The sequence below is a fragment of the Bufo bufo genome, chromosome 4, assembly GCF_905171765.1.
Source record: "Bufo bufo chromosome 4, aBufBuf1.1, whole genome shotgun sequence".
Classification (NCBI taxonomy): Eukaryota; Metazoa; Chordata; class Amphibia; order Anura; family Bufonidae; genus Bufo; species Bufo bufo.
This window is the reverse complement of record NC_053392.1, coordinates 131,595,245-131,620,661: the sequence shown is the minus strand read 5'-3', so window position 1 is coordinate 131,620,661 and position 25,417 is coordinate 131,595,245. Positions and strand designations below refer to the sequence as shown.

Below are 25,417 nucleotides of genomic sequence, written 5' to 3'. Positions count from 1 at the left end.
TATTCTTTCTTGCGGGGGAGAGGATTCAGGTCCCCTCTTTGGTCAGGGTAGGAGGTCTTTTCTTCTGGGGTGAGATGGTGTCCTCATCCACTGTAGCTAAGGACCATTTCTGGAGCAGCTTCATGGTGTCGCTTGGGGAGGAGATTGTAGGTGTGATTCCGTTCTTGAAGATCAGGAGTTTTACCGGATAGCCCCATTTGTAAGGGATATTATGATCCCTGAGAATTTTAGTAGCGCTTGAAAATTCCCTGCGTCTGTTCAGGGTAGTTGCAGAAAGGTCAGAGAATCTTAGTATATTCTTGAATCGGTCAGGTAGGTCTTGTGTTGAATTTGCTGCTTTAAGGATTAGCTCTTTGAAGTGATAGAAGTGCAGCCTGGCAATAATATCTCTGGGAGCAGCGTTAGGAGCACTTTTGGGTTTAGGAATCCTGTGCGCCCTATCAATTAGTAGATCTTTCTGTTCCGCTGTAGGTACTAAGGCGACAAAGTAATCAGTGAGGAAGTCCTTAATAGTGTTAGGGTCAACAGTTTCTGGAATTCCTCTAAATCTCAAGTTGTTACGCCTTGAACGGTCCTCAAGGTCCGCTAGTTTGAGTTTTAAGGCAGATATTTCGTCCTCCGCATCATTATGTGCATCCACCAGCTGGTTGTGGGCGTTGGAGAATTCTTCCATCTTGTCTTCAATATGGGCTGTTCTTTCTCCAATATGAGTTATATCTTTTTGTAAAGCAGAAAGTGCTGTGGATATGTCCTTTTTGTATAGAATGCCTTAGATCACCTAATAGGGACCTTAAAGTGGCCTCGGTAATTGGAGCAGAGAGCACCACTAGTAGCAGTGAGGAAAGGAGGCAAGTGTGACTCTTGTAACTCCTGGGGCAGATTCCCTGAAGCACATATAGCTGATGTGTCTTGCAGCATGTCCTTATATGTGGCAGTTAATGGGTCCTGCTGCCTTGTGGAGGATGAGGGGTTAACAGGAGAGGAGGAGGGTGAGTTAATTGGAGGACTTCTACCTCTTGCGCTTCTAGTGTGTGCTGCAAGGAGCTCACCTCCATATCCTGCCTCCGGCGCCTCGTGGTGCACAGAGCGGGCGCCATCTTGGATTTCTCCTGCGGCTCTGAAGGTCGCGATTTTGCTCGGCGGGCCCTCTTCTTTTTATGCGTCCCATCCTCGGATATATTTGGGAGGTTCGGTGAGTCCCCCTGCTGTTTTGGGGTAAGTGAGGGATCACTATCTTGCGCTTTGGGCCGCTTTAGTACCGCTGGTGAACGGAGCTAGTGTGGCGTGCGACCGCTCAGCTCCACATCCGGACACACCCCCTAGTCTGATTTCTTTTAGTATGAACATGGGACCCCCATTTTGTGCAGTCGTGTAGTTACATCAGAAGTGAGCAATAGCATTTAGACACAGATATATTTACTGAATAGATCCTTAGCAATAGGACCCTAGGATAGGCTTATCGTTACCGGTATCCACAATGGCTCTATGGGCTAATGTCTACTGGTGCTCTAGTAGATATCTAACCAGGCCTACCTAATACTTTGTTAAACATTCATATTGTATGACTGAGGGTGCTGTTAGACTTCTTACTTCTCAGCTTGTTCAGAGTAGTTGCGAGCTAATATGTTTAACTTCTTACTCTTTGATGTGCCATTTATTTTTACAGAATCTGTGTCTCCTGGTTCCAGAAGTTCACTTGAGTCAACAGCTCCTTCAATATCTCACTCCCCTTCTCCTGCATTTAGCCAAAGCTCTGCGCCTCAGCAAGTCAAAGATCCTCAGCAAGGACCAGCTGTTCATTCTCCGCTTATTAAGTCTGAAATCTCCTCAGGGCCTTCTCCTCCCTCGGTCTGTGCTGCACCAGGTATGGGCACACTCATATCTGAACCTGATGAAGACGATGGACTGGAACACCTAGAGCAGGTGAAAGCCTATAGATTTAACAAACACAAACCTCTGCATTTAAATAACCATTATTTCAAATCGGTGTTCTTAAGATGCAGTCTAACTGTTATGTTGCTATTTTTTTTATTTTATATTTTTGTGCTTAAATTACATCATGTCTTCAGGCTTCCTTATATTTTCCTGTGGTTTAGTGTCTAAAGCAGTGGTGGCGAACCTATGGTGTGGGCACCCGCACCCTGGAAAAAGTCTATGATGTACCAATATGCCTTAGATTTTCCCTGCCATTCATCAGCGCAGGGTGCACTATGAAAAGCACAGACAGCGCACTGAATGTAGGCAGGCTATGATAGCTAAATGATAAAGTACATGGAAGATATAATATGTTGGACTGTAGTATTCAGGTATTAAATTGCCGTGTTGACACTTCAAGATAAATAAGTGGGTTTTGGGTTGCATTTTGGGCACTTGGTCTTTAAATGGTTCGCTACCACTGGTCTAAAGCAAGCATTATAAAAAGGTTTTAATACTGATGACTTATCCTCAGGATATGTCATCAATATCTGATCGATGGGGGTCCCGACACCCAGGACCACCTTGTTCAGCTGTTTGAGAAGGCACCGCTGTTCCTGTGAGCTCCATGGCCTTCCCCGTGCTCGCCAAGCACTGCTCCATACATTGTATAGCCGCTGTGCTTGGTGTTGCAACTTGTCCCCATTCACTTCTGTAGGGTTGAGCTACGCCTCGACCATGTGATCAATGAACGTGATGTCACTTGACCTAGGGAAAGCAGAGAGAATGCTGTGGCGCTACTGCAAGCTCTGCTGCCTTCTCGAACAGCTGATCGTCGGGGGTCCAGTTTCTTAATTTTTGAAGTAATACAACCGGATCCGTTCTTCGGAAGCATTGTGCTGCGGTTTTGATACCCTTTGCCGGATCTCAAAACCGGACAGCAAAACGCAGAGGTGAATGTAGCCTAATAGCAAGGTGACAAAAAAAAAAAAAGCAAATTGTGCGCATTTTTTTTCTTTCTTTTCTGTTATGGCGTTCAACGCATAGGAGTTTTTTTTTTTTTTTTTTAGAGCAATAATAAACAAATAGGTGGCTCAACCTAACCAAGATCTACAGTATAGGTGCTCACTTCTGTGACTTACCCAAGGTCAATAATAACAGTATATTAAATAGATGTGGTGAAGGGCACACTGTTATCCGGTGCTGTATAGAATTACAAAGGATGTTGGTAAAAAATATAATGATTTATTAATAAAAATAAGATAAAATTAAATATGACATAAACCTAGGTTCACTAATAATTGACACAATACACAGTTGTATGGTATGTGACCCCTTGCAGATCACCCAAACCACTGTGATTTCTCAATAAGCCTACATTACACATTAAATATAATTCACACACGTAAAAAATGTGTAAGATAAAAAAATAAGATATTGTAAAAACTATAGATAGGTGGGAATCGGTCCGATGAACCCTATAGGGCACTCAATTGCAGTGATACTCTAGTAGGTGTAGTGTCAGCCTTTGCCCCTATATTCTATCGGAGAGCTACCGACCCATATATACAGTCGTGGCCAAAAGTTTTGAGAATGACAAAAATATTAGTTTTCACAAAGTTTGCTGCTAAACTGCTTTTAGATCTTTGTTTCAGTTTTTTCTGTGATGTAGTAAAATATAATTACACGCACTTCATACGTTTCAAAGGCTTTTCTCGACAATTACATGACATTTATGCAAAGAGTCAGTATTTGCAGTGTTGGCCCTTCTTTTTCAGGACCTCTGCAATTCGACTGGGCATTCTCTCCATCATCTTCTGGGCCAATTCCTGACTGATAGCAACCCATTCTTTCATAATCACTTCTTGGAGTTTGTCAGAATTAGTGGGTTTTTGTTTGTCCACCCGCCTCTTGAGGATTGACCATAAGTTCTCAATGGGATTAAGATCTGGGGAGTTTCCAGGCCATGGACCCAAAATGTCAACGTTTTGGTCCCCGAGCCACTTAGTTATCACTTTTGCCTTATGGCACGGTGCTCCATCGTGCTGGAAAAGGCATTGTTCTTCACCAAACTGTTGTTGGATTGTTGGAAGAAGTTGCTGTTGGAGGGTGTTTTGGTACCATTCTTTATTCATGGCTGTGTTTTTGGGCAGAATTGTGAGTGAGCCCACTCCCTTGGATGAGAAGCAACCCCACACATGAATGGTCTCAGGATGCTTTACTGTTGGCATGACACAGGACTGATGGTAGCGCTCACCTTTTCTTCTCCGGACAAGCCTTTTTCCAGATGCCCCAAACAATCGGAAAGAGGCTTCATCAGAGAATATGACTTTGCCCCAGTCCTCAGCAGTCCATTCACCAAACTTTCTGCAGAAGATCAATCTGTCCCTGATGTTTTTTTTTGGAGAGAAGTGGCTTCTTTGCTGCCCTTCTTGACACCAGGCCATCTTCCAAAAGTCTTCGCCTCACTGTGCGTGCAGATGAGCTCACACCTGCCTGCTGCCATTCCTGAGCAAGCTCTGCACTGGTGGCACTCCGATCCCGCAGCTGAATCCTCTTTAGGAGACGATCCTGGCGCTTGCTGGACTTTCTTGGACGCCCTGAAGCCTTCTTAACAAGAATTGAACCTCTTTCCTTGAAGTTTTTGATGATCCTATAAATTGTTAATTGAGCTGCAATCTTAGTAGCCACAATATCCTTGCCTGTGAAGCCATTTTTATGCAACGCAATGATGGCTGCACGCGTTTCTTTGCAGGTCACCGTGGTTAACAATGGAAGAACAATGATTTCAAGCATCACCCTCCTTTTAACATTTCAAAGTCTGCCATTTTAACCCAATCAGCCTGACATAATGATCTCCAGCCTTGTGCTCGTCAACATTCTCACCTGAGTTAACAAGACGATTACTGAAATGATCTCAGCAGGTCCTTTAATGACAGCAATGAAATGCAGTGGAAAGTTTTTTTTGGGATTAAGTTAATTTTCATGGCAAAGAAGGACTATGCAATTCATCTGATCACTCTTCATAACATTCTGGAGTATATGCAAATTGCTATTATAAAAACTTAAGCAGCAACTTTTCCAATTTCCAATATTTATGTAATTCTCAAAACTTTTGGTCACGACTGTAGATCTGTATATAAGGAGTGGACACACTTAAATAGATAATACTTGCTCCGTAAATCTTAGTCCTGGGCTAATTTAGTTATGACCCCATATGTGGTTGCATGTGGCCACGGCTTGTATGTCCAAAGAAATTCATATGTTGTTCATATAATATTCAAATATGTTCATAAGATACCATCCACATAATATTCAGAGTCTTCCTGTCAGTTTGTTCAATGATAATTATATCCCCTTGATATAAACGAATTGGGGTATATTACTTGTAATCAACTCCTGGTGTATCATATGTACGGTCCCGTTTTACTGCCGGTATAGTGGTACCGTATTTAATGCCAATATTTGTGAGGCAAGTACAAGGTGTTCATAGGTAATAATAAAGTGTTGGTTACTTAGCCACCCTTGAATCAGCAGCGATCCCTTTTTGTATTGTAGAGGAGTAGCGGCGGCCGCTTGGTTCAGCTGGTTAGTCAGCGTCATGTCCCACGTGATCGGGTAGGAGCTGCTTCTGATCTCGCCTTGTTATGCGGTAGTATCTTGCGCATTCAAGTCCCACTATGTTGGTGCATACGCTGCAAGCCTGGCGGTGAAATTGGTAATATTAAGTTCACTAGGGACCCAATGTGAAGTGGTATATAATCCAGGTTGGACTGCAGTCAATATTTGGAACGCCCCTCTGTCTATATATTATCACCAGACGCGTTTCGGAGAGTCCATCTCCTTCCTCAGTGGTGAATATTTGGATATCTTTTCCCTGTTTTAAAGGGTGTTTCCTTAATAAGGGGGCGGTATTACTTGTGTCTGACTTTCATCCCAAATTGTGGATCGGGTGATCCCTGTTAGGAATTGGCTGTAGTGTTCCTCATACATCCAATATTAAACACCTCTATAACTCCTCTTTCTTCCAAATAAAAATCATGTATGAAAATTACAATTAAGAAAATGAATAATAATAATGACCAAAGAAACCAAAAATATATAAGTAACAATATAAAATCGCATGTGCGTTAGTAATGCGTTCTGTATTATTTTTCTTAAATATTTGCATCTCTAGTAACTCCTTACTATTGTTTCATATATTGTTATGGTGGTCTTATAAGGATCCAACATTACTCACCTTTGTGGCCTTCGAGAAGATAAAAAGACAATGGAGGGGTGGTGATTATTAGGGATCGACCGATATTGATTTTTTAGGGCCGATACCGATAATTTGTCAACTTTCAGGCCGATAGCCGATAATTTATACCGACATTCTGGGTATTTTTATTTTTGAGGAAAAAAAAAATTTCCTACACAAATCTGCTGAAAATTAATGTTTATTGTTAACGTGTATTATTTTAATTTTTTTGTAAATCTTTTTCATTTATACTTTTTTTTTTTACTAACTTTTAGCCCCCTTAGGGACTAGAACCCTTGTCCCATTCACCCTGATAGATCTCTATCAGAGTGAATAGGATCTCGCACTCTCCCTGCTGCCCTGTGCTCTGTGCACACAGCAGCATGGAGCTGAACATGGCAGCCAGGGCTTCAATAGCGTCCTGGCTGCCATGGTAACCGATCGGAGCCCCAGGCTTACACTGCTGGGGCTCCGATCAGAGGAGGAGCAGGGGAGAGGGGATCCTGTGGCCACTGCCACCAATGATTAGAACTGGGGGGGGGCGCACTGCGCCACCAATGTTTTTACTATTGGGATGGGGGTGGGGGGCGCACTGCGCCACCAATGACTAATACTAGGGGGCTTGAGGGGGGGGGGGCGCACTGCGCCAGCAATGTTTTTACTATTGGGGTGGGGGGGCGCACTGCTTGAGGGGGGGGGGGGCGCACTGCGCCACCAATAAAGATACCTCTCTTTCACATACAGGAGGCGGGAGCTGGCTGCAGAATCACATAGCCGGCTCCCGACCTCTATGAGCGGTAGCTGCGATCCGCGGCACCTAAGAGGTTAACTACCTTGGACCGCAGCTGCCGTTCATAGAGGTCGGGAGCCGGCTATGTGATTCTGCAGCCAGCTCCCGCCTCCTGTATTTGAATTAATGAAAGACTCATCTTCATTGGTGGCGCAGCGGCCACAGCCCCTCCCCTCCTCTTGTCTTCCGTCCTGTCATTGGAGGCAGCGGCAGCAGCATCACAGGGGGAGGAGACACTGCTTCCTTCTCCCCTGTGCTGCGGAGGGAACACAGAACGCGCTGAGAGCAGCGCGTTCTGTGTTCCCAATACGTTATCGGTATATCGGCAAAATAGATGCCGATACCGATAACGGTCAAAATCCTCAATATCGGCCGATAATATTGGCCAAACCGATAATCGGTCTATCCCTAGTGATTATATAGGAAATATATCTAGAGCAGAGTCGAGGAAGATTTTTGAATTTGACACTTTGATCCACGGTGGTCTCAATGCTGATATGGAGCTTTTTGGGTTCCTATGATGTGGGGTGGGTGCCTGAACGGGGACGGGACATCGAGGTCCAGCTGTCTACCAGCACCTCGATCTCCCCTCCTAGACAGGCCCTCACCCCCTTATCTACACATCTGAAAATAGTCCTACTAGATTCTCTTGGCCTTTGTGACATTTTCGCGGTTTGATCGATTCACTTGTTTGGCAATTGCGCAAATATCTGAAAAGTTTACAAATAGGTGAAAACAAAGTTTTTAACTTGTCATTGCCACCAGAGGATAACCAAAGCACAATAGAAATAGATGGAATGGTACATATAGAAAACGCAACAAAACCGCAATATAAAAAACGCAACAAAACCACAACATCAATATAGGATCATATTCACACACAATATCCCCATCCAGAAATAGGATGGTCGGGAGGCAGTAACAATTAACGAAAAAAGCTAGTTGCAATTTTATATTCATTAATATGTATTTGTTATTTTATGCATATTAGCAGATTGTTGTCTCAATATATGAAACAATAGTAAGGAGTTACTAGAGATGCAAATATTTAAGAAAAATAATACAGAACGCATTACTAACGCACATGCGATTTTTTTTATTTTGGTTTCTTTGGTCATTATTATTCATTTTCTATATTGTAATTTTCATACATGGCTTTTAATTGGAAGAAAGAGGAGTTATAGAGGTGTTTAAAGGATAACTTCACATTTAGACCAAAATTTGAATTTTCAGATATGTAGTTACTAATAACAACAGGATATTCCTGAATCAATGACTATTAGACTTACCCCATATTTAATAAGATTCAGCCCTTAGCAACCAGTCTGCACAAAATTACAATCTCATTCTCTTGTTAAGATGGCCACCGATGCCCTCACCCTGAGACTAAGCCAGCCTGCCTTCACTACCCACAATGCATTCAGCTCCTCTCATGAACGAGCTTCTGCACCTCAACCATTCGGACCTCTCCCCACTTAAACACGCCCCCCTCCTCCTTCCATCACATACACTCCGATCCGATGGTATATTCTAACCCGGAGGCGTTCCCATGGTGATGGGGACGCACCTCTGACAGGGCGTGCCATCCGCGGCACCCGAGGGGTTAATTGCGCGCCGGCAGGTCCCTGTCCGAGGTCGGGTGCCTTCTACAATGTTTACATTTTTTTTCTCCCGATGCGGTGAAATCCTGCGCATGCCGAGTGCTATCTTCCTGGCATCAGCCTCATCTTGTCGCTCCGTGCCTGTGCCGGGTAAGGTCCCTGGCACCCTCCAGCTCCAGTAGAACATAGTACTGGGCATGCGCTGGATTTCACTGCGTCGGGAGAAAAAAAAGCCGCCCAGTGCATTGAATACTAATGAGCTGGGCAGAAGTAGGAGACGGCCCCTTGGGCACAAAGTAAGGTAATTTGCATATTGATAAAAACACTTTTTATAAGTAAAAGAAAGGCAGCGAGGGGTCATAATGGTATAGTTTAATTAAGCATATTAAGACCAATAGAAGAATATATGTCACTTTATATGCTCTAACGGCCTGTCAGTGTCCCTTTAATACTGGGGAGGAGGGGGGGCACACTGCCCACGAATGTAAACATTGTAGAAGGCACCCGACCTCGGACAGGGAGCTACCGTCCGCGCAATTAACCCCTCGGGTGCCACGGATGGAAGCGCCCTGTCAGAGGTGCGTCCCCATCACCATGGGAACGCCTCGGGTTTAGAATATACCATCGTATTTGAGTTTTCACGATCTAGCTGAGATCGTGAAAACTCAGATCCGATGGTATATTCTAACCCCCAGGCAAGCGTCCCTGTCACCATGGGAACGCCTGGGGGTTAGAATATACCATCGGATCTGAGGCAGGACTCGGCGAGACTCGGCTGTACAGCGTTCTCACTTCCGGGAATGGATGAAAAGGGAGATAAATGAGCACGTAGCAGTGCAGCCTGATCGAGCGTCTCCCGTCCTCCAGCGCAGCCAACAGATAGACGGACCTCTCCTAGCAACGTAGTTTTAGGGTAAGGTGAGAATAGGCGCTATGGGGGACAAATTGAATGATTTTAAGGGTTTAGGAAGAATTAATATAAAATTTGAAGATGGCCACTAAGGTGATACTAATCACCTTTATCAAAATATGGAAAAAAATATATATGACAGTTATACTTTAATATTGGATGTATGAGGAACACTACATCTAATTCCTAACAGGGATCACCCGATCCACAATTTGAGATAAAAATCAGACACAAGTAATACCGCCCCCTTATTAAGCAAACACCCTTTAAATCAGGGAAAAGATATTCAAATATTCACCACTGAGGAAGGAGATGGACTCTCCAGTGAACTTAATATTACCAATTTCACCGCCAGGCTTGCAGCATATGCACCAACATAGTGGGACTTGAATGCGCAAGATACTACCGCATAACAAGGCGAGATCAGAAGCAGCTCCTACCCGATCACGTGGGACGTGACGCTGACTAACCAGCTGAACCAAGCGGCCGCCGCTACTCCTCTACAATACAAAATAAAGGGATCGCTGCTGATTCAAGGGTGGTTAAGTAACCAACACTTATTACCTATGAACACCTTGTACTTGCCTCACAAATATTGGCATTAAATACGGTACCACTATACCGGCAGTAAAACGGGACCGTACATATAATACAGCAGGAGCTGATGTGAAGTAATATACCCCAATTTGTTTATATCAAGGGGATATAATTAACATTGAAGAATCTGACAGGAAGACTCTGAATATTATGTGTATGGTATATTATGAACATATTTGAATATTATATGAAACACATATGAATTTCTTTGGACATACAAGCCGTGGCCACGTGCAACCACATATGTGGTCATAACTAAATTAGCCCAAGACTAAGGCTACTTTCACACCTGCGTTAGGTGCGGATCCGTCTGGTATCTGCACAGACGGATCCGTTTGCATTACCATGAACCATTTTTTTGTTCATGATAATGCAAACGGATTCGTTTTGACTTTACATTGAAAGTCAATGGGGGACGGATCAGTTTGAAAATTGAGCCATATTGTGTCAACTTCAAACGGATCCGTCCCCATTGACTTGCATTGTAAGTCTGGACGGATCCGTTTGCCTCCGCACGGCCAGGCGGACACCCGAACGCTGCAAGTTGCGTTCAGGGGTCCGCCTGCTGAGCGGAGGACAAACGGTGCCAAACTGATGCATTCTGAGCGGATCCGCATCCACTCAGAATGCATTAGGGCTGGACGGATCCGTTCGGGGCTGCTTGTGAGAGCCTTCAAACGGAACTCACAAGCGGAGCCCCGAACGCTAGTGTGAAAGTAGCCTAAGATTTACGGAGCAAGTATTATCTATTTATTTAAGTGTGTCCACTCCTTATTTACAGATCTATATATGGTTGACCCTCAGGTGGCCTGTTTAGCGAAGGCCCCCACCCTTCCTTTGTCTGACGTGGCTTCCTTGTCGGATCCCGCTGATAAGCCGATTGACTCCTTGGCAAAGTCCGTTTTTGTGGCAGCAGGCTCCGCTGTTCAGCCTGCTTTTGCCACCTCCTGGGTCGCTAAAGCCTGTGTGGTCTGGGCCAAGCATCTCTTCCGGTCCCTGCCGGATTCTGCTCAAGGAGAGGCTTCCATTCTTGCCTCTCAGCTTCTTCAGGCATCCTGATACCTATGTGATGCCTCCCTGGAATCGGCTCGCCGATCTAGCAGGGTGGATGCTAATTCTGCGGCCATCCGCCGTACGGTCTGGCTCCATACAGGGGCTGCAGATGCTGCCTCCAAGAAGGTGCTCATTTATCTCCCTTTTCATTTGAGAAACGCTTGGGGGAACTTATTTCCGAAGCCACGGGAGGAAAAAGCTCTCTCCTCCAAAGCCACCCTCGTTTCCTTTCCTTGGCGGCTTCGCGGTCCAGAAATTTTCATTCCTTTCGGGACTCCTCCTCTCGCTCGGACAAGAAGTCCTGGCATTCTCGACCCAAGCCTTCAAAACCCCAGTCTGCAAAAACCTCTTCTGCATGGCTGCACTTTGCCGCGGGTGGGGTGCCGCCTGCTCGCCTTTCAGGAGTTTTGGCGCGCCAGCATGGACGACGCATGGGTTCTGGAGGTAGTTTCCTCTGGATACAAGATAGTTTTCCATCCTCCTTTCGGGTCGGTTTTTCATGTCGCGTCTCCCTCAAAGGCGGCAGATCTATTTCAGGCCATTCAATCCCTCAGAGTAATCGTTCCAGTCTCCGACTCGGAAAGCTTCCAGGGATTTTACTCGAATCTCTTCACTGTTCCGAAGGACGGTTCCCTCTGCCCTATCCTGAATCTGAAGGCGCTCAACCGCCTTGTCAAAACCTGACACTTCCGCATGGAGTCGCTCAGGTCAGTAATTGCCTCCCTGTCGTTTATCGACATACAGGACGCATACCTTTCACGTCCCCATTGCTTTGGCCCATCAGAGGTTTCTTCGATTTGCGGTGGGTTCTCTGCATTTCCAGTTTATGGCTCTACCCTTCGGTTTAGTGTCCTCCCCGAGGGTCTTCACGAAGGTCCTGGCTCCTCTTATCGCTCTCTTCCGTACTCGGGGAGTGGCGGTGATTCCCTACCTGGACGATCTGCTGGTGAAGGCTCCGTCCCTACAGGACAACCTGGCCAGCGTCCATCTCACCCTGTCGGTCCTGTCTCAGTTTGGGTGGTTGGTAAACTCTCCCAAGTTCCCCGCCAGAGGATGGATTTCCTGGGCATGATATTCGACACTCTCCTCTGTTGAGTGTTCCTTCCCTGGGACAAGGTAATAGCTCTCTGAGATGGAGTGGCTCGCCTTTGCAAGCCGCCGCCCCCACCTCCCCTTGCCTCTCCGGACGTGCATGCAGGTTCTGGGCCAGATGGTTTCCACAATTCCCCTTTGCACAATTCCACTCACAGCCTCTTCAGCTGGCGATCCTGTCCAGCTGGGACAACCACCTGGTTTGACTTTCCTCTCTTGTCCGCAAGGAGTTGTGCTGGTGGCTGCGACCTCGCACGCGCTCTCTCGGCAAGTCCTTTTTTCCCCCACGTTGGCGGGTGATTTCCACAGTTGCGAGCCTGATTGGTTGGGTTGCTGTTTTCGGGTCCCTCACTGCTCAGGGCCTGTGGTCAGCGGTGGAGTATACATGCACATCAACATCCTGGAGCTCACGGCGATTTTTCTGGCTCTCTCCCACTGGACAGACCTTCACACCGGTCTCCCGGTCTGGATCCAGATGGACAACTACACTGCGGTGGCTCATCTGAACCACCAGGGGGCACCAGAAGCGTGAGGGTCATGGAAGAGGCCTCACGCATACTACGGTGGGCGGAGGACTTTGTTCCGGTCCTCTCCGCAGTTCATATCCCCGGGGTCGACAATATGGCAGCAGACTCCCTCAGTCGCCAACGCAGCTCTGTACTGGCCTCAGAACGTGGTACACGGATCTTCTGTTTCTGCTCACCGACGCTCCGTGGCTTCTTCCTCTACGTCCCGACCTCCTTTCCCAAGGTCCGCTCCTCCACCAGAGTTTACCTCGGCTGAGTTTAACGGCGTGGCTTTTAAAACCGTGGTCCTGAGGTTCTGGTTATCCAGAATATGCTCCACGCACGCAAGCCCCAATCATTAAAGATTTATCACTGTACCTGGAGAGCTTATTTTTCCTGGTGTGAAGCTGGTCAGTTTCACCCTCTCTACCTCTCTATTCCTAGAATCTTTTCTCCAGGGTGTTTTTGACAAGGGTCGTCGGCTGGCCTCTATCAAGGGTCAGATTTCGGCCCTGTCTGTTCTCTTCCAGAAACCCCTGGCTTCTTGCCGCCAAGTGAGAACCTTTCTCCAGGGGGTTGCTCATCGCCTTTTTCGTTCTCCTGTCGAACCGTGTGACTTGAACCTTGTTCTTGACGCTCTACAGGCCTCTCCCTTTGAGCCCTTGCAGGATATCTCTCTTCCATTTGTTTCTTTTAAGGTAGCTTTTCTTGTGGCAATTACTTCCATCCTCAGAGTCTCTGAACTTGCTGTGCTCTCTTGCAGGTCCCCTTTCCTGGTGTTTCATCAGGACAAGGAGGTTCTGCATCCGGTCCCTTCCTTTATCCCTAAGGTGGTGTCCTCATTCCACATTAATGAGGAGATTGTCCTTCCATCCTTCTGCCCTAACCCCTCTCAGCCTAGAGAGCGTTCACTTCACCGTTTGGATGTGGTTAGGGCACTTCGCCTCTACCTTCGGTTGACTGAGTCCTTCCGCCGGTCGGACTCCCTCTTCGTTGTCCCTGAGGACCCTCACAAGGTCCTCCAAGGCCACCATATCCCGTTGGATTCGGTCGTCTGTCAAGGAAGCCTTTGTTGCAAAGGGTAGTGTTCCTCCCTTTCGGTTGACCGCTCACTCAACTAGGGTGGTCGGGGCTCCTTGGGCTGTTCGTCTGCAAGGCTGCCACCTGGGCCTCTGTCCATACGTTTTCCAAGTTTTACCACATCCACTACTTGGCTTCTGCTGACGCCAGTTTGGGTCACAGGGTTCTGCAAGCAGCCGTGAGTTAGTTGCGTTGCATGGCTATTTTCTGCCTTCCCTCGTGGACTGCTTTAGAAAGTCCCATGGTGCTGTGTCCCCCAATGCCATTCACGAGAAAACTGGATTTTTGTACTACCCGTAAAATCCATTTCTCGTGGCCTCTCTGTTGATCCTCTTTAGTTTAGGACTTGTTGGCTTCTTATTTTTTTTCAGTTATGCTCCTACTGCTTTTCTACCCACTGGTTTGCTCCTGCATGTGCAGTGGGTATAGCCCAGATAGGAGGAGCCAACACTTTTTTACTTCTAGTGTCAGCCTTCTAGTGGCAGCTGGGCATATACCCATGGTGCTGTGTCCCCCAATGCATCCTGCGTCCCCCAATGCACCCGCCTCCTGTATTTGTATTAAAGGTTAATCATCATTGATGGCACAGTAGCAAGTCACTTGTTATGCTGGCTGCTTGACTCTGGGGAGGACACTCAGTAGGAGGAGGCTGCTGCCGTTCGCCGAGCTCACTAGCTCAGACGGCGCAGTAGTGTATTCTGTCCCCCGTCCCGCCTCCTGCTTTAATTAATAGTGGCACATTCATTGGTGGCAGTGGTGCGGGCAGCTTCAGAGCCCACTCACTCCATTGGGCTCAGCGCAGCTGCATCATAGGAGGGAGGGACTCCCTCCCTCCTTCTGCATGGTCTGCGCGCTCACCGAGCGCCATAAGAGGAGGGTCTAGTATCTAAAAAAATTAACATCCTAATACCGAATCGATACTGGCATAAAAGTATTTATTGGGTATCGAACATTCGATACCCGAAACAACCCTAGTCCTCTCGCCCGCCTGCGCCTGGATTTACTGACTCGCAGGCCTCAGGCCTGTGAGGGTGATTGGCGGGGCAGGGAACAATCGATTCCCGTGCCCCACCACATTATTCAACTGCAATGCAACGGTGGGTCTAGTCGTAATTGGCAACAAGACTAAAAAGTCTTCTTGATATTTTGCAATACTGAGTCGCATTAGCGACCATTTTGGTCACCATCTGGAGCACTGTCCTGACAGGTGAAGAAGCCCTGCTGATGAGACCAATATGATTTGTTAGAACTGATTCGCTTATCTATTTCCTTGTTATCTTTGCCATTGGGATAGCATGAGCACCAAAGGTACAACCACAGGTGGGACAGCGTTCTCTGTGGGGTGAAACAACTTCAAATGGGGGGTCACTGATGGATCCCTGGAAGGTGCTAAATCCACCATTGCTCATTAAAATAGGTCTTATGAAACAATTTGTCACCACTCTAGATGAGATTTTGACAGTATGGTGTTCATTGTAATTGATTTAAGTTTGATTTAGGTTGGTAGTTTTTGTTTTTGTTTTGTTTTTTGACTGAAGTCAAATTCTCAATTTTCTCACATGTCATTGTATTGTCACAAAAGTAAAGGTTGAGAGGATTTTTCTATATTTTTGAGGCATAATCGAGAAATGCCCTATACTTGCTAGGAAAGTAAACCGATAGTATTATCACAAGTGAAGCTGTTATAAACCATTGTTGTGATGGCTTTGTGCAAAGCGGCAAATTCTTCTTAGCTACAGCATGTTACTTGCGTGTATCATAATAATTACAGGGTAGCCGCGCCATTATATCATTCACATACAGTGTACATTATGCTAAAGAACATTTCTTCTACAGCAAGCACAACAGATGGTGGCGTACCTGCAGGACGGGGCGCTAGATGATGAGAGATTAACAGGAAAAGCACCAGATCACCGAGTAAAAGGGCATTCTCCAGAAAACCAGCAGAAATGGTACTACAAAGATCCACAGGGAGAGATCCAGGGTGAGTGTTTGATAAGTACCCCTTACACTTGTTCCGCTACACCATGTAATGATGTGATGATTGTCTAACACAAGGTCCCAATCTTTTTCATAGGTCCCTTCAGTAATCGAGAGATGGCAGAATGGTATCAAGCCGGCTACTTTCCCATGACGTTGTTGTTAAGGAGAGTATGTGATGAAACTTTTCAGCCTCTTGGAGACCTCATTAAGTTATGGGGTAGAGTTCCTTTTATCACACCTCCAGCTCCAAGACTAGTAAGTGACCCTACTTTACTTTGTTTGCATGGACAACTTTTATTGTTAGTTTTTCTTTTCCTTTTTTTTCTTTATAATTATCTTCCTCTTACTGGATCCTAGTTTTGAGAGGCATCTTGGAGATTTGCTAATCTTTTCTAGAGGTCTGCTGTATCAGTGAAAAAAGTGACATTAAGCACACGTGTCTGCTATAGCATGTGATGTTAAATGCAGTGCAAAGAAGTCAAGGGATGACTAGGCTATTAAACCAAAAGGCACTATAGCTTGTACTTTTTGAATAGGCACCTGAAACCTGTGCACACTTATTTTGGTACATCTAATACATATTCTACCTTTTTAAAAGGGTCTGTCCTGGTGAATATTAACCCCTTAAGGACACAGCCTTTTTACACCTTAGGACCAGGCCATTTTTTGAAAATCTGACCAGAGTCCCTTTAAGTGCTGATAACTTTAAAACGGTTTGACTTATCCAGGCCGTTCTTAGATTGTTTTTTCGTCACATATTGTACTTCATGACACTGGTAAAATGGAGTCAAAAAAAAAATTTTTTTTGCACCAAAAAATACCTAATTTAACAAAAATTTGAAAAAAAGTTTCAGTTTCTCTACTTCTGTAATACATAGTAATACCCCCAAAAATTGTGATGACTTTACATTCCCCATATGTCTACTTCATGTTTGAATTGTTTTGGGAATGATATTTTATTTTTTGGGGATGTTCTAAGGCTTAGAAGTTTAGAAGCAAATCTTGAAATTTTTCCGAAATTTACAAAAACTCAATTTCTAGGGACCAGTTCAGGTCTCAAGTCACTTTGCGAGGCTTACATTATAGAAACCACCCAAAAATGACCCCATCTAAGAAACTACACCCCTCAAGGTATTCAAAACTGATTTTGCATACGTTGTTAACCCTTTAGGTGTTGCACAAGAGTTATTGGCAAATAGGGAGGAAATTTGAGAATTTCATTTTTTTGTCTAATTTTTCATTTTAACCCATTTTTTCCACTAACAAACCAAGGGTTAACAGCCAAACAAGACTGTATCTTTATTGCCCTGACTCTGCCATTTACAGAAACACCCAATATGTGGCCGTAAACTACTGTACGGCCACACAGCGGGGCGTAGAGTGAAAGGTGCGCCGTTTGGTTTTTGGAAGGCTGATTTTTATGGACTGGTTTATTTACACCATGTCCCATTTGAAGCCCCCTGATGCACCCCTAGAGGAGAAACTCCCTAAAAGTGACCCCATCTAAGAAACTACACCCCTCAAGGTATTCAAAACTGATTTTACATACGTCGTTAACCCTTTAGGTGTTGCACAAGAGTTATTGGCAAATGGCGATGAAATTTGAGAATTTCATTTTTTTGCCTAATTTTCCATTTTAACCCATTTTTTCCACTAACAAAGCAAGGGTTAACAGCCAAACAAGACTGTATCTTTATTGCCCTGACTCTGCTGTTTACAGAAACACCCCATATGTGGCCGTAAACTACTGTACGGGCACACAGCGGGGCGTAGAGTGAAAGGTGCGCCGTTTGGTTTTTGGAGGGCTGATTTTGCTGGACTTTTTTTGGCACCATGTCCCATTTGAAGCCCCCCTGATGCACCCCTAGATTATAAACTCCATAAAAGTGACCCCATCTAAGAAACTACACCCCTCAAGGTATTCAAAACTGATTTTACAAACTTTGTTAACCCTTTAGGTGTTGCACAAGATTTAATGGAAAATAGAGATACAATTTCAAAATTTCACTTTTTTGGCAGATTTTCTATTTTAATATTTTTTTTCCAGTTACAAAGCAAGGGTTAACAGCCAAACAAAACTCATTATTTATGGCCCTAATTCTGTAGTTTACAGAAACACCCCATATGTGGTCGTAAACAGCTGTACGGGCACACGGCAGGGCACAGAAGGAAAGGAACACCATATGGTTTTTGGAAGGCAGATTTTGCTGGACTGGTTTTTTTGACACCATGTCCCATTTGAAGCCCCCCTGATGCACCCCTAGAGTAGAAACTCCAAAAAAGTGACCCCATTTTAGAAACTACGGGATAGGGTGGCAGTTTTGTTGGTACTAGTTTAGGGTACATATGATTTTTGGTTGCTCTATATTACACTTTTTGTGCGGCAAGGTAACAAGAAATAGCTTTTTTGGCACAGTTTTTTTTTTTGTTATTTACAACATTCATCTGACAGGTTAGATCATGTGGTAATTTTATAGAGCAGGTTGTCACGGACGTGGAGATACCTAATATGTATACAATTTTTTTTATTTATGTAAGTTTTACACAATGATTTCATTTTTAAAACCAAAAAAATGTTTTAGTGTCTCCATAGTCTAAGAGCCATAGTTTTTTCAGTTTTTGGGCGATTATCTTAAGTAGGGTCTCATTTTTTGCGGGATGAGATGACGGTTTGATTGGCATCTATTTTGGGGTGCATATGACTTTTTGATTGCTTGCTATTACACTTTTTGTGACGTAAGATGACAAAAAATGGCTTTTTTTACACCGTTTTTATTTTTATTTTTTTACGGTGGTCATCTGAGGGGTTAGATCATGTGATATTTTTATAGAGCCGGGCGATACGGACGCGGCGATACCTAATATGTATACTTTTTTTTTTATTTATGTAAGTTTTACACAATGATTTCATTTTTGAAACAAAAAAAATCATGTTTTAGTGTTTCCATAGTCTAAGAGCCATAGTTTTTTCAGTTTTTGGGCGATTATCTTGGGTAGGGTATGATTTTTGCGGGATGAGATGACTGTTTGATTGTTACAATTTTGGCGTACATGCGACTTTTTTGATCACTTTTATTACCTTTTTTGGGAAGTAAGGTGGGCAAAATTTCAATTTCATCATAGTTTTTTATTTTTTATTTTTATTGTGTTCACCGTTCGGGTAAAGTAACATGACCGTTTTATAGATCAGGTCGTTACGGACGCGGCGATACCAAACATGTGTAGGGAATTTTATTTTTTTCATTTTTTATCAGTGATAAATGTGTTTTTTGATTTTTACTTTTTTTTCACTTTTATTCACTTTTTTTTGACCCAGACCCACTTGGTTCTTGAAGATCCAGTGGGTCTGATGTCTGAATAATACAGTACAGTACAATATATATTGTTCTGTACTGTATTTTACTTACACTGAACAGATCTATGCCTTTCAGCACAGATCTGTTCAGCACCATGGACAGCAGGACGCCTGAGAGGCGTCCTGTTGCCATGGGAACCTTCCCCGTCTGCTCAGAACTTCGCAGACGGGGAAGGGTAAGGAGGGGATCTCTCGGGGGGCTCTCTGGGGGCTCTCTCCCTCCCCATCGGGGGGCTGCAAAGGCACAGCAGCCCCCCGATGGGAGAGGGAGGGAGCTCCCTGCGCTGTTAACCTTTTCCATACAGCGCTCCGTACGGACCGCTGTATGGAAAGGGTTAACGGCTGACATCGCATCGCAGATGTCAGCCGTTTATACCAGGGTGCCAGCAATGTGCTGGCACCCTGGTATCCCCACTAGACACCAACGATTATACAAGGGGAGGCGGGCGGGGGATCGCGATCCCGCCTGCCGCACCGCCCGCCTCCCACACCGCCCGCAACCCTCCCCCTGCACCTCCCGCCACCATAAAAATCATTCGGGGGTGCAGGGGGGGGGTGAATAAAACTTCTTTTTTTTTAGGCATATAAAGTTTCTGATCCCCGCGGTCAGGGACTGCGGGGACCAGAAACTTCAGAAATCGCAGCAAACCGCAGGTCTGAATTGACCTGCGGTTTGCCGCGATCGCCGACATGGGGGGGTCACGGGACCCCCCCGCGCATTTAGCCTAGGTGCCTGCTCAATGATTTGAGCAGGCACCGGGTTCCGATCACTGCCAGCCGCACGGCAGTGATCGAAAATTCACAGGGCGTACATGTACGCCCTGTGTCCTTAAGTACCAGGGCACAAGGGCGTACCTGTACGCCCTATGTCCTTAAGAGGTTAAAGTTGTTGTGTCACTTCAGCAAATGGCATTTATCATGTAGAGAAAGTTACTACAAGGCTCTTACTAATGTATTGTGATTGTCCATATTGTCTCCTTTGCTGGCTGGATTCATTTTTCCATCACATTATACACTGCTCGTATCCAAGGGTTATGTCCACCCTGCAATCCATCAGTGGTGGTCATGCTTATACACTATAGGAAAAAGTGGTGGCCTATGCACGTTTCTGCTGTCCTGGCCACCAGGAAAGTCTGCACCTTTTTTCTATTGCAGGGTGGTCATAACCCCTGGATATGAGCAGTGTATAATGTGATGGAAAAATGAATCAAGCCAGCAAAGGAGGCAATATGGATAATAACAATACAGTAGTTGAAGTTAAACAACCCCTTTAACCGCCTCCGGACCGCCTAACGCAGGATTGCGGTCCGGAGGCGGCAGCCCTGCGCTCAGCGACGCATATATGCGTCATCTCGCGTGAGCCAAGATTTCCTGTGAACGCGCGCACACAGGCGCGCACGTTCACAGGATCGGAAGGTAAGAGAGTGGATCTCCAGCCTGCCAGCGGCGATCGTTCGCTGGCAGGCTGGAGATGCGATTTTTTTTAACCCCTAACAGGTATATTAGACGCTGTTTTGATAACAGCGTCTAATATACCTGCTACCTGGTCCTCTGGTGGTCCCTTTTGCTTGGATCGACCACCAGAGGACACAGGTAGCTCAGTAAAGTAGCACCAAACACCACTACACTACACCCCCCCCCCCTGTCACTTATTAACCCCTTATGAACCACTGATCACCCCATATAGACTCCCTGATCACCCCCCTGTCATTGATCACCCCCCTTTCATTGATCACTCCCCTGTAAGGCTCCATTCAGACGTCCGCATGATTTTTACGGATCCACTGATACATGGATCGGATCCGTAAAAATCATGCGGACGTCTGAATGGAGCCTTACAGGGGGGTGATCACCCCATATAGACTCCCTGATCACCCCCCTGTCATTGATCACCCCCCTGTCAGGCTGCATTCAGATGTCTGTATGTTTTTTACGGATCCACGGATACATAGATCGGATCCGCAAAACACATACGGACATCTGAATGGAGCCTTATAGGGGGGTGATCAATGACAGGGGGGTGATCACCCCATATAGACTCCCTGATCACCCCCCCCCCCCCCTGTCATTGATCACCCCCCCCCCCCCCCCCCTGTCATTGATCACCCCCCTGTAAGGCTGCATTCAGATGTCCGTATGTTTTTTACAGATCCACGGATACATGGATCGGATCCGCAAAACGCATACGGACATCTGAATGGAGCCTTATAGGGGGGTGATCAATGACAGGGGGGTGATCACCCCATAAAGACTTCCTGATCACCCCCCTGTCATTGATCACCCCACTGTAAGGCTCCATTCAGACATTTTTTTGGCCCAAGTTAGCGGAAATATATATATTTTTTCTTACAAAGTCTCATATTCCACTAACTTGTGTCAAAAAATAAAATCTCACATGAGCTCACCATACCCCTCACGGAATCCAAATGCGTAAAATTTTTAGACATTTATATTCCAGACTTCTTCTCACGCTTTAGGGCCCCTAGAATGCCAGGGCAGTATAAATACCCCACATGTGACCCCATTTCGGAAAGAAGACACCCCCAGGTATTCCGTGAGGGGCATATTGAGTCCATGAAAGATTGAAATTTTTGTCCCAAGTTAGCGGAAAGGGAGACTTTGTGAGAAAAAAATATATATATATCAATTTCCGCTAACTTGTGGCAAAAAAAAAAAAAAAATTCTATGAACTCGCCATGCCCCTCATTGAATACCTTGGGGTGTCTTCTTTCCAAAATGGGGTCACATGTGGGGTATTTATACTGCCCTGGCATTTTAGGGGCCCTAAAGCGTGAGAAGAAGTCTGGGATCCAAATGTCTAAAAATGCCGTCATAAAAGGAATGTGGGCCCCTTTGCGCATCTAGGCTGCAAAAAAGTGTCACACATCTGGTATCGCCGTACTCAGGAGAAGTTGTGTTTTGGGGGGTCATTTTACATATACCCATGCTGGGTGAGATAAATATCTTGGTCAAATGCCAACTTTGTATAAAAAATGGGACAAGTTGTCTTTTGCCGAGATATTTATCTCACCCAGCATGAGTATATGTAAAAAGACACCCCAAAACACATTGCCCAACTTCTCCTGAATACGGCGATACCACATGTGTGACACTTTTTTGCAGCCTAGGTGGGCAAAGTGGCCCACATTCCAAAGAGCACCTTTAGGATTTCACAGGTCATTTACCTACTTACCACACATTAGGGCCCCTGGAAAATGCCAGGGCAGTATAACTACCCCACAAACGACCCCATTTTAGAAAGAAGACACCCTAAGGTATTCCGTGAGGGGCATGGAGAGTTCCTAGAATTTTATATTTTTTGTCACAAGTTAGCGGAAAATGATGATTTATTTTTTATTTTATTTTTTTCTTACAATGTCTCATATTCCACTAACTTGTGACAAAAAATAAAAACTTCTATGAACTCACTATGCCCATCAGAGAATACCTTGGGGTGTCTTCTTTCCAAAATGGGGTCACTTGTGGGGTAGCTATACTGCCCTGGCATTCTAGGGGCCCAAATGTGTGGTAAGTAGTTTGAAATCAAAATCTGTAAAAAATGACCGGTGAAATCCGAAAGGTGCTCTTTGGAATGTGGGCCCCTTTGCCCACCTAGGCTACAAAAAAGTGTGTCACATGGGGTATCTCCGTACTCAGGAGAAGTTGGGCAATGTGTTTTGGGGTGTCATTTTACATATACCCATGCTGGGTGAGATAAATATCTTGGTCAAATGCCAACTTTGTATAAAAAAATAGGAAAAGTTGTCTTTTGCCAAGATATTTCTCTCACCCAGCATGGGTATATGTAAAATGACACCCCAAAACACATTGCCCAACTTCTCCTGAGTACGGAGATACCACATGTGTGACACTTTTTTGCAGCCTAGGTGGGCAAAGGGGCCCACATTTCAAAGAGCACCTTTCGGATTTCACCGGCCATTTTTTTACACATTTTGATTTCAAACTACTTACCACACATTTGGGCCCCTAGAATGCCAGGGCAGTATAACTACCCCACAAGTGACCCCATTTTGGAAAGAAGACACCCCAAGGTATTCGCTGATGGGCATAGTGAGTTCATAGAAGTTTTTATTTTTTGTCACAAGTTAGTGGAATATGAGACTTTGTAAGAAAAAAAAAAAAAAAAAATCATCATTTTCCACTAACTTGTGACAAAAAATAAAAAGTTCTATGAACTCACTATGCCCATCAGCGAATACCTTAGGGTGTCTACTTTCCGAAATGGGGTCATTTGTGGGGTGTTTGTACTGTCTGGGCATTGTAGAGCCTCAGGAAACATGACAGGTGCTCAGAAAGTCAGAGCTGCTTCAAAAAGCGGAAATTCACATTTTTGTACCATAGTTTGTAAACGCTATAACTTTTACCCAAACCATTTTTTTTCTTTACCCAAACATTTTTTTTTATCAGACATGTAGAACAATAAATTTAGAGAAAAATTTATATATGGATGTTGTTTTTTTTGCAAAATTTTACAACTGAAAGTGAAAAATGTCATTTTTTTGGCAAAAAAAATCGTTAAATTTCGATTAATAACAAAAAAAAGTAAAAATGTCAGCAGCAATGAAATACCACCAAATGAAAGCTCTATTAGTGAGAAGAAAAGGAGGTAAAATTCATTTGGGTGGTAAGTTGCATGACCGAGCAATAAACCGTGAAACTAGGGTAGGTCAGAAGTGTAAAAAGTGGCCTGGTCATTAAGGGTGTTTAAGCTATAGCGGCTGAGCTGGTTAATGTAGTTCAACAAACATGCCGTATATGAGTTGCTATGCACTATTTTGCTACAATAGAAACAAATGACAAAATGGAAATGAGTTTGTCTTCTGCTTCATCTTTTGCAGGGTGAATTGGGTCCAGAACATATAGGTCGGCACCAGGAGATGACTGCACTATACCAGTTACAGCAGTTGCATTATCAACAATTTCTTATTCAGTGAGTTTGCATTCATGTCGTACAAAGATGCACTGGTCCCTAATATAGTAGTGAATTTTCCTGCTAGTCATCCAGTTAGATACATGAATTGCTGTGGTCATTTGCTAACAAGAGCATTCAGGGTTACAAATGAAAACAGCAGTGGGGAATTACGGTAATAACCCCTGTCATAGCCGTACCAGCGCCATTGACAATAGATGGGGAGAAAAAAGCAGAGGGACTGTCGCAGTGTGCCAACTGTCAACCATCATAATGATGGCTGCTCTTCTCCCTTCATTAAGAGCAGAAGCTGTGCTGAACATCGGCCAGTTTAACACCAACAAGCGTTCATAGGGACGCTCATTAGCGATTATTTGCCAATGTAAAGGTGCTGCAGATTACCCGCTAAATGAGTGAAATGCTCGTTCATCAGGTAATATCATTTGTATGGTCACCAGAATCTTTGTTTTCCGGCAACAGATTGTGCCGTCTAAACACACTCTGCTGCCGGCAAACAATGGTTCTGTGTAGGTATGAGTGAGTAGTGGCATTAGCGATTGCTCCTCTCCATACTGTGGAGCAGATCGTGGCATGTAAATGCAGAGGTCTCCTTCCCTGACGAGCAGGCGCTTGCCAAGAAGAAACTCTTCCTTCCCCACCATCGCCTGAAAGTTCAGTGCAAAGGGGCCTTTAAACATCTGCAGAAAATGAACAAAGACATTCATTGAAAGAAATAAGCAGGTTCACTGTAAAGCTGCATGCTGTTTAGATACAGAGTGTACTCTGACCTTGAGGCTGCTGTTCAGGTTATTCTTTGAAAAGTTGTACAATTTTCCAAGACTGGGAGACGTCACCAAATGCCACCTTTTGAGAAAACCACCCATGATCTGTAATTCCCCTGTATTCTGTGTATATTGGTCTCTTTTTTGAAGGGACACTTCAGTCTGAATAGGATATATTTTTTTAACTCAATATGCAAATCAAACAATTACCATATCTGTATTACACCAACAGATTATCTGACCAATTTCTGTGTAATCAGACCAATGGTCTGTGTGTCTAAAGGTCCCTTTACACAGGATGATATTGCAGCAGATTGTCAAGAGGGAAGCGTTCCTTCCTGACCATCTGCTGATCACTAGCGGGGGAGACCAGTGCATTTACATGCAGAGATCTCCAGTGTATGGGGAGGAGCGATAGCTAATGCCATCTCTCTTCCACATAACGACTTGTCGTTTACAGACAGCAGCGTTATAACCGGTAAGCAATTACTTTTGCATACGCGCAGACAATCAAAATACCCAATGAACGATCGCTTTGCTCATTAATCGGCAGTCCATTTACACTGCCCGATCATTGCTAACCA

General features: G+C 44.8%; 1 protein-coding gene across 4 annotated transcripts in view; it reads left to right on the top strand.

Annotated features, from left to right (window-relative positions):
• GIGYF2 (GRB10 interacting GYF protein 2) overlaps nt 1-25,417 on the top strand; it is a 190,457-nt gene that overhangs the window by 114,353 nt on the left and 50,687 nt on the right. For all 4 annotated transcript variants that reach the window (XM_040427902.1, XM_040427904.1, XM_040427900.1 and 1 more), the window contains 4 exons: nt 1,667-1,923; nt 15,620-15,767; nt 15,861-16,021; nt 23,981-24,072. In XM_040427902.1, the coding sequence (XP_040283836.1) occupies nt 1,667-1,923; nt 15,620-15,767; nt 15,861-16,021; nt 23,981-24,072 (658 nt within the window). The remainder of the gene's footprint in view (nt 1-1,666; nt 1,924-15,619; nt 15,768-15,860; nt 16,022-23,980; nt 24,073-25,417) is intronic.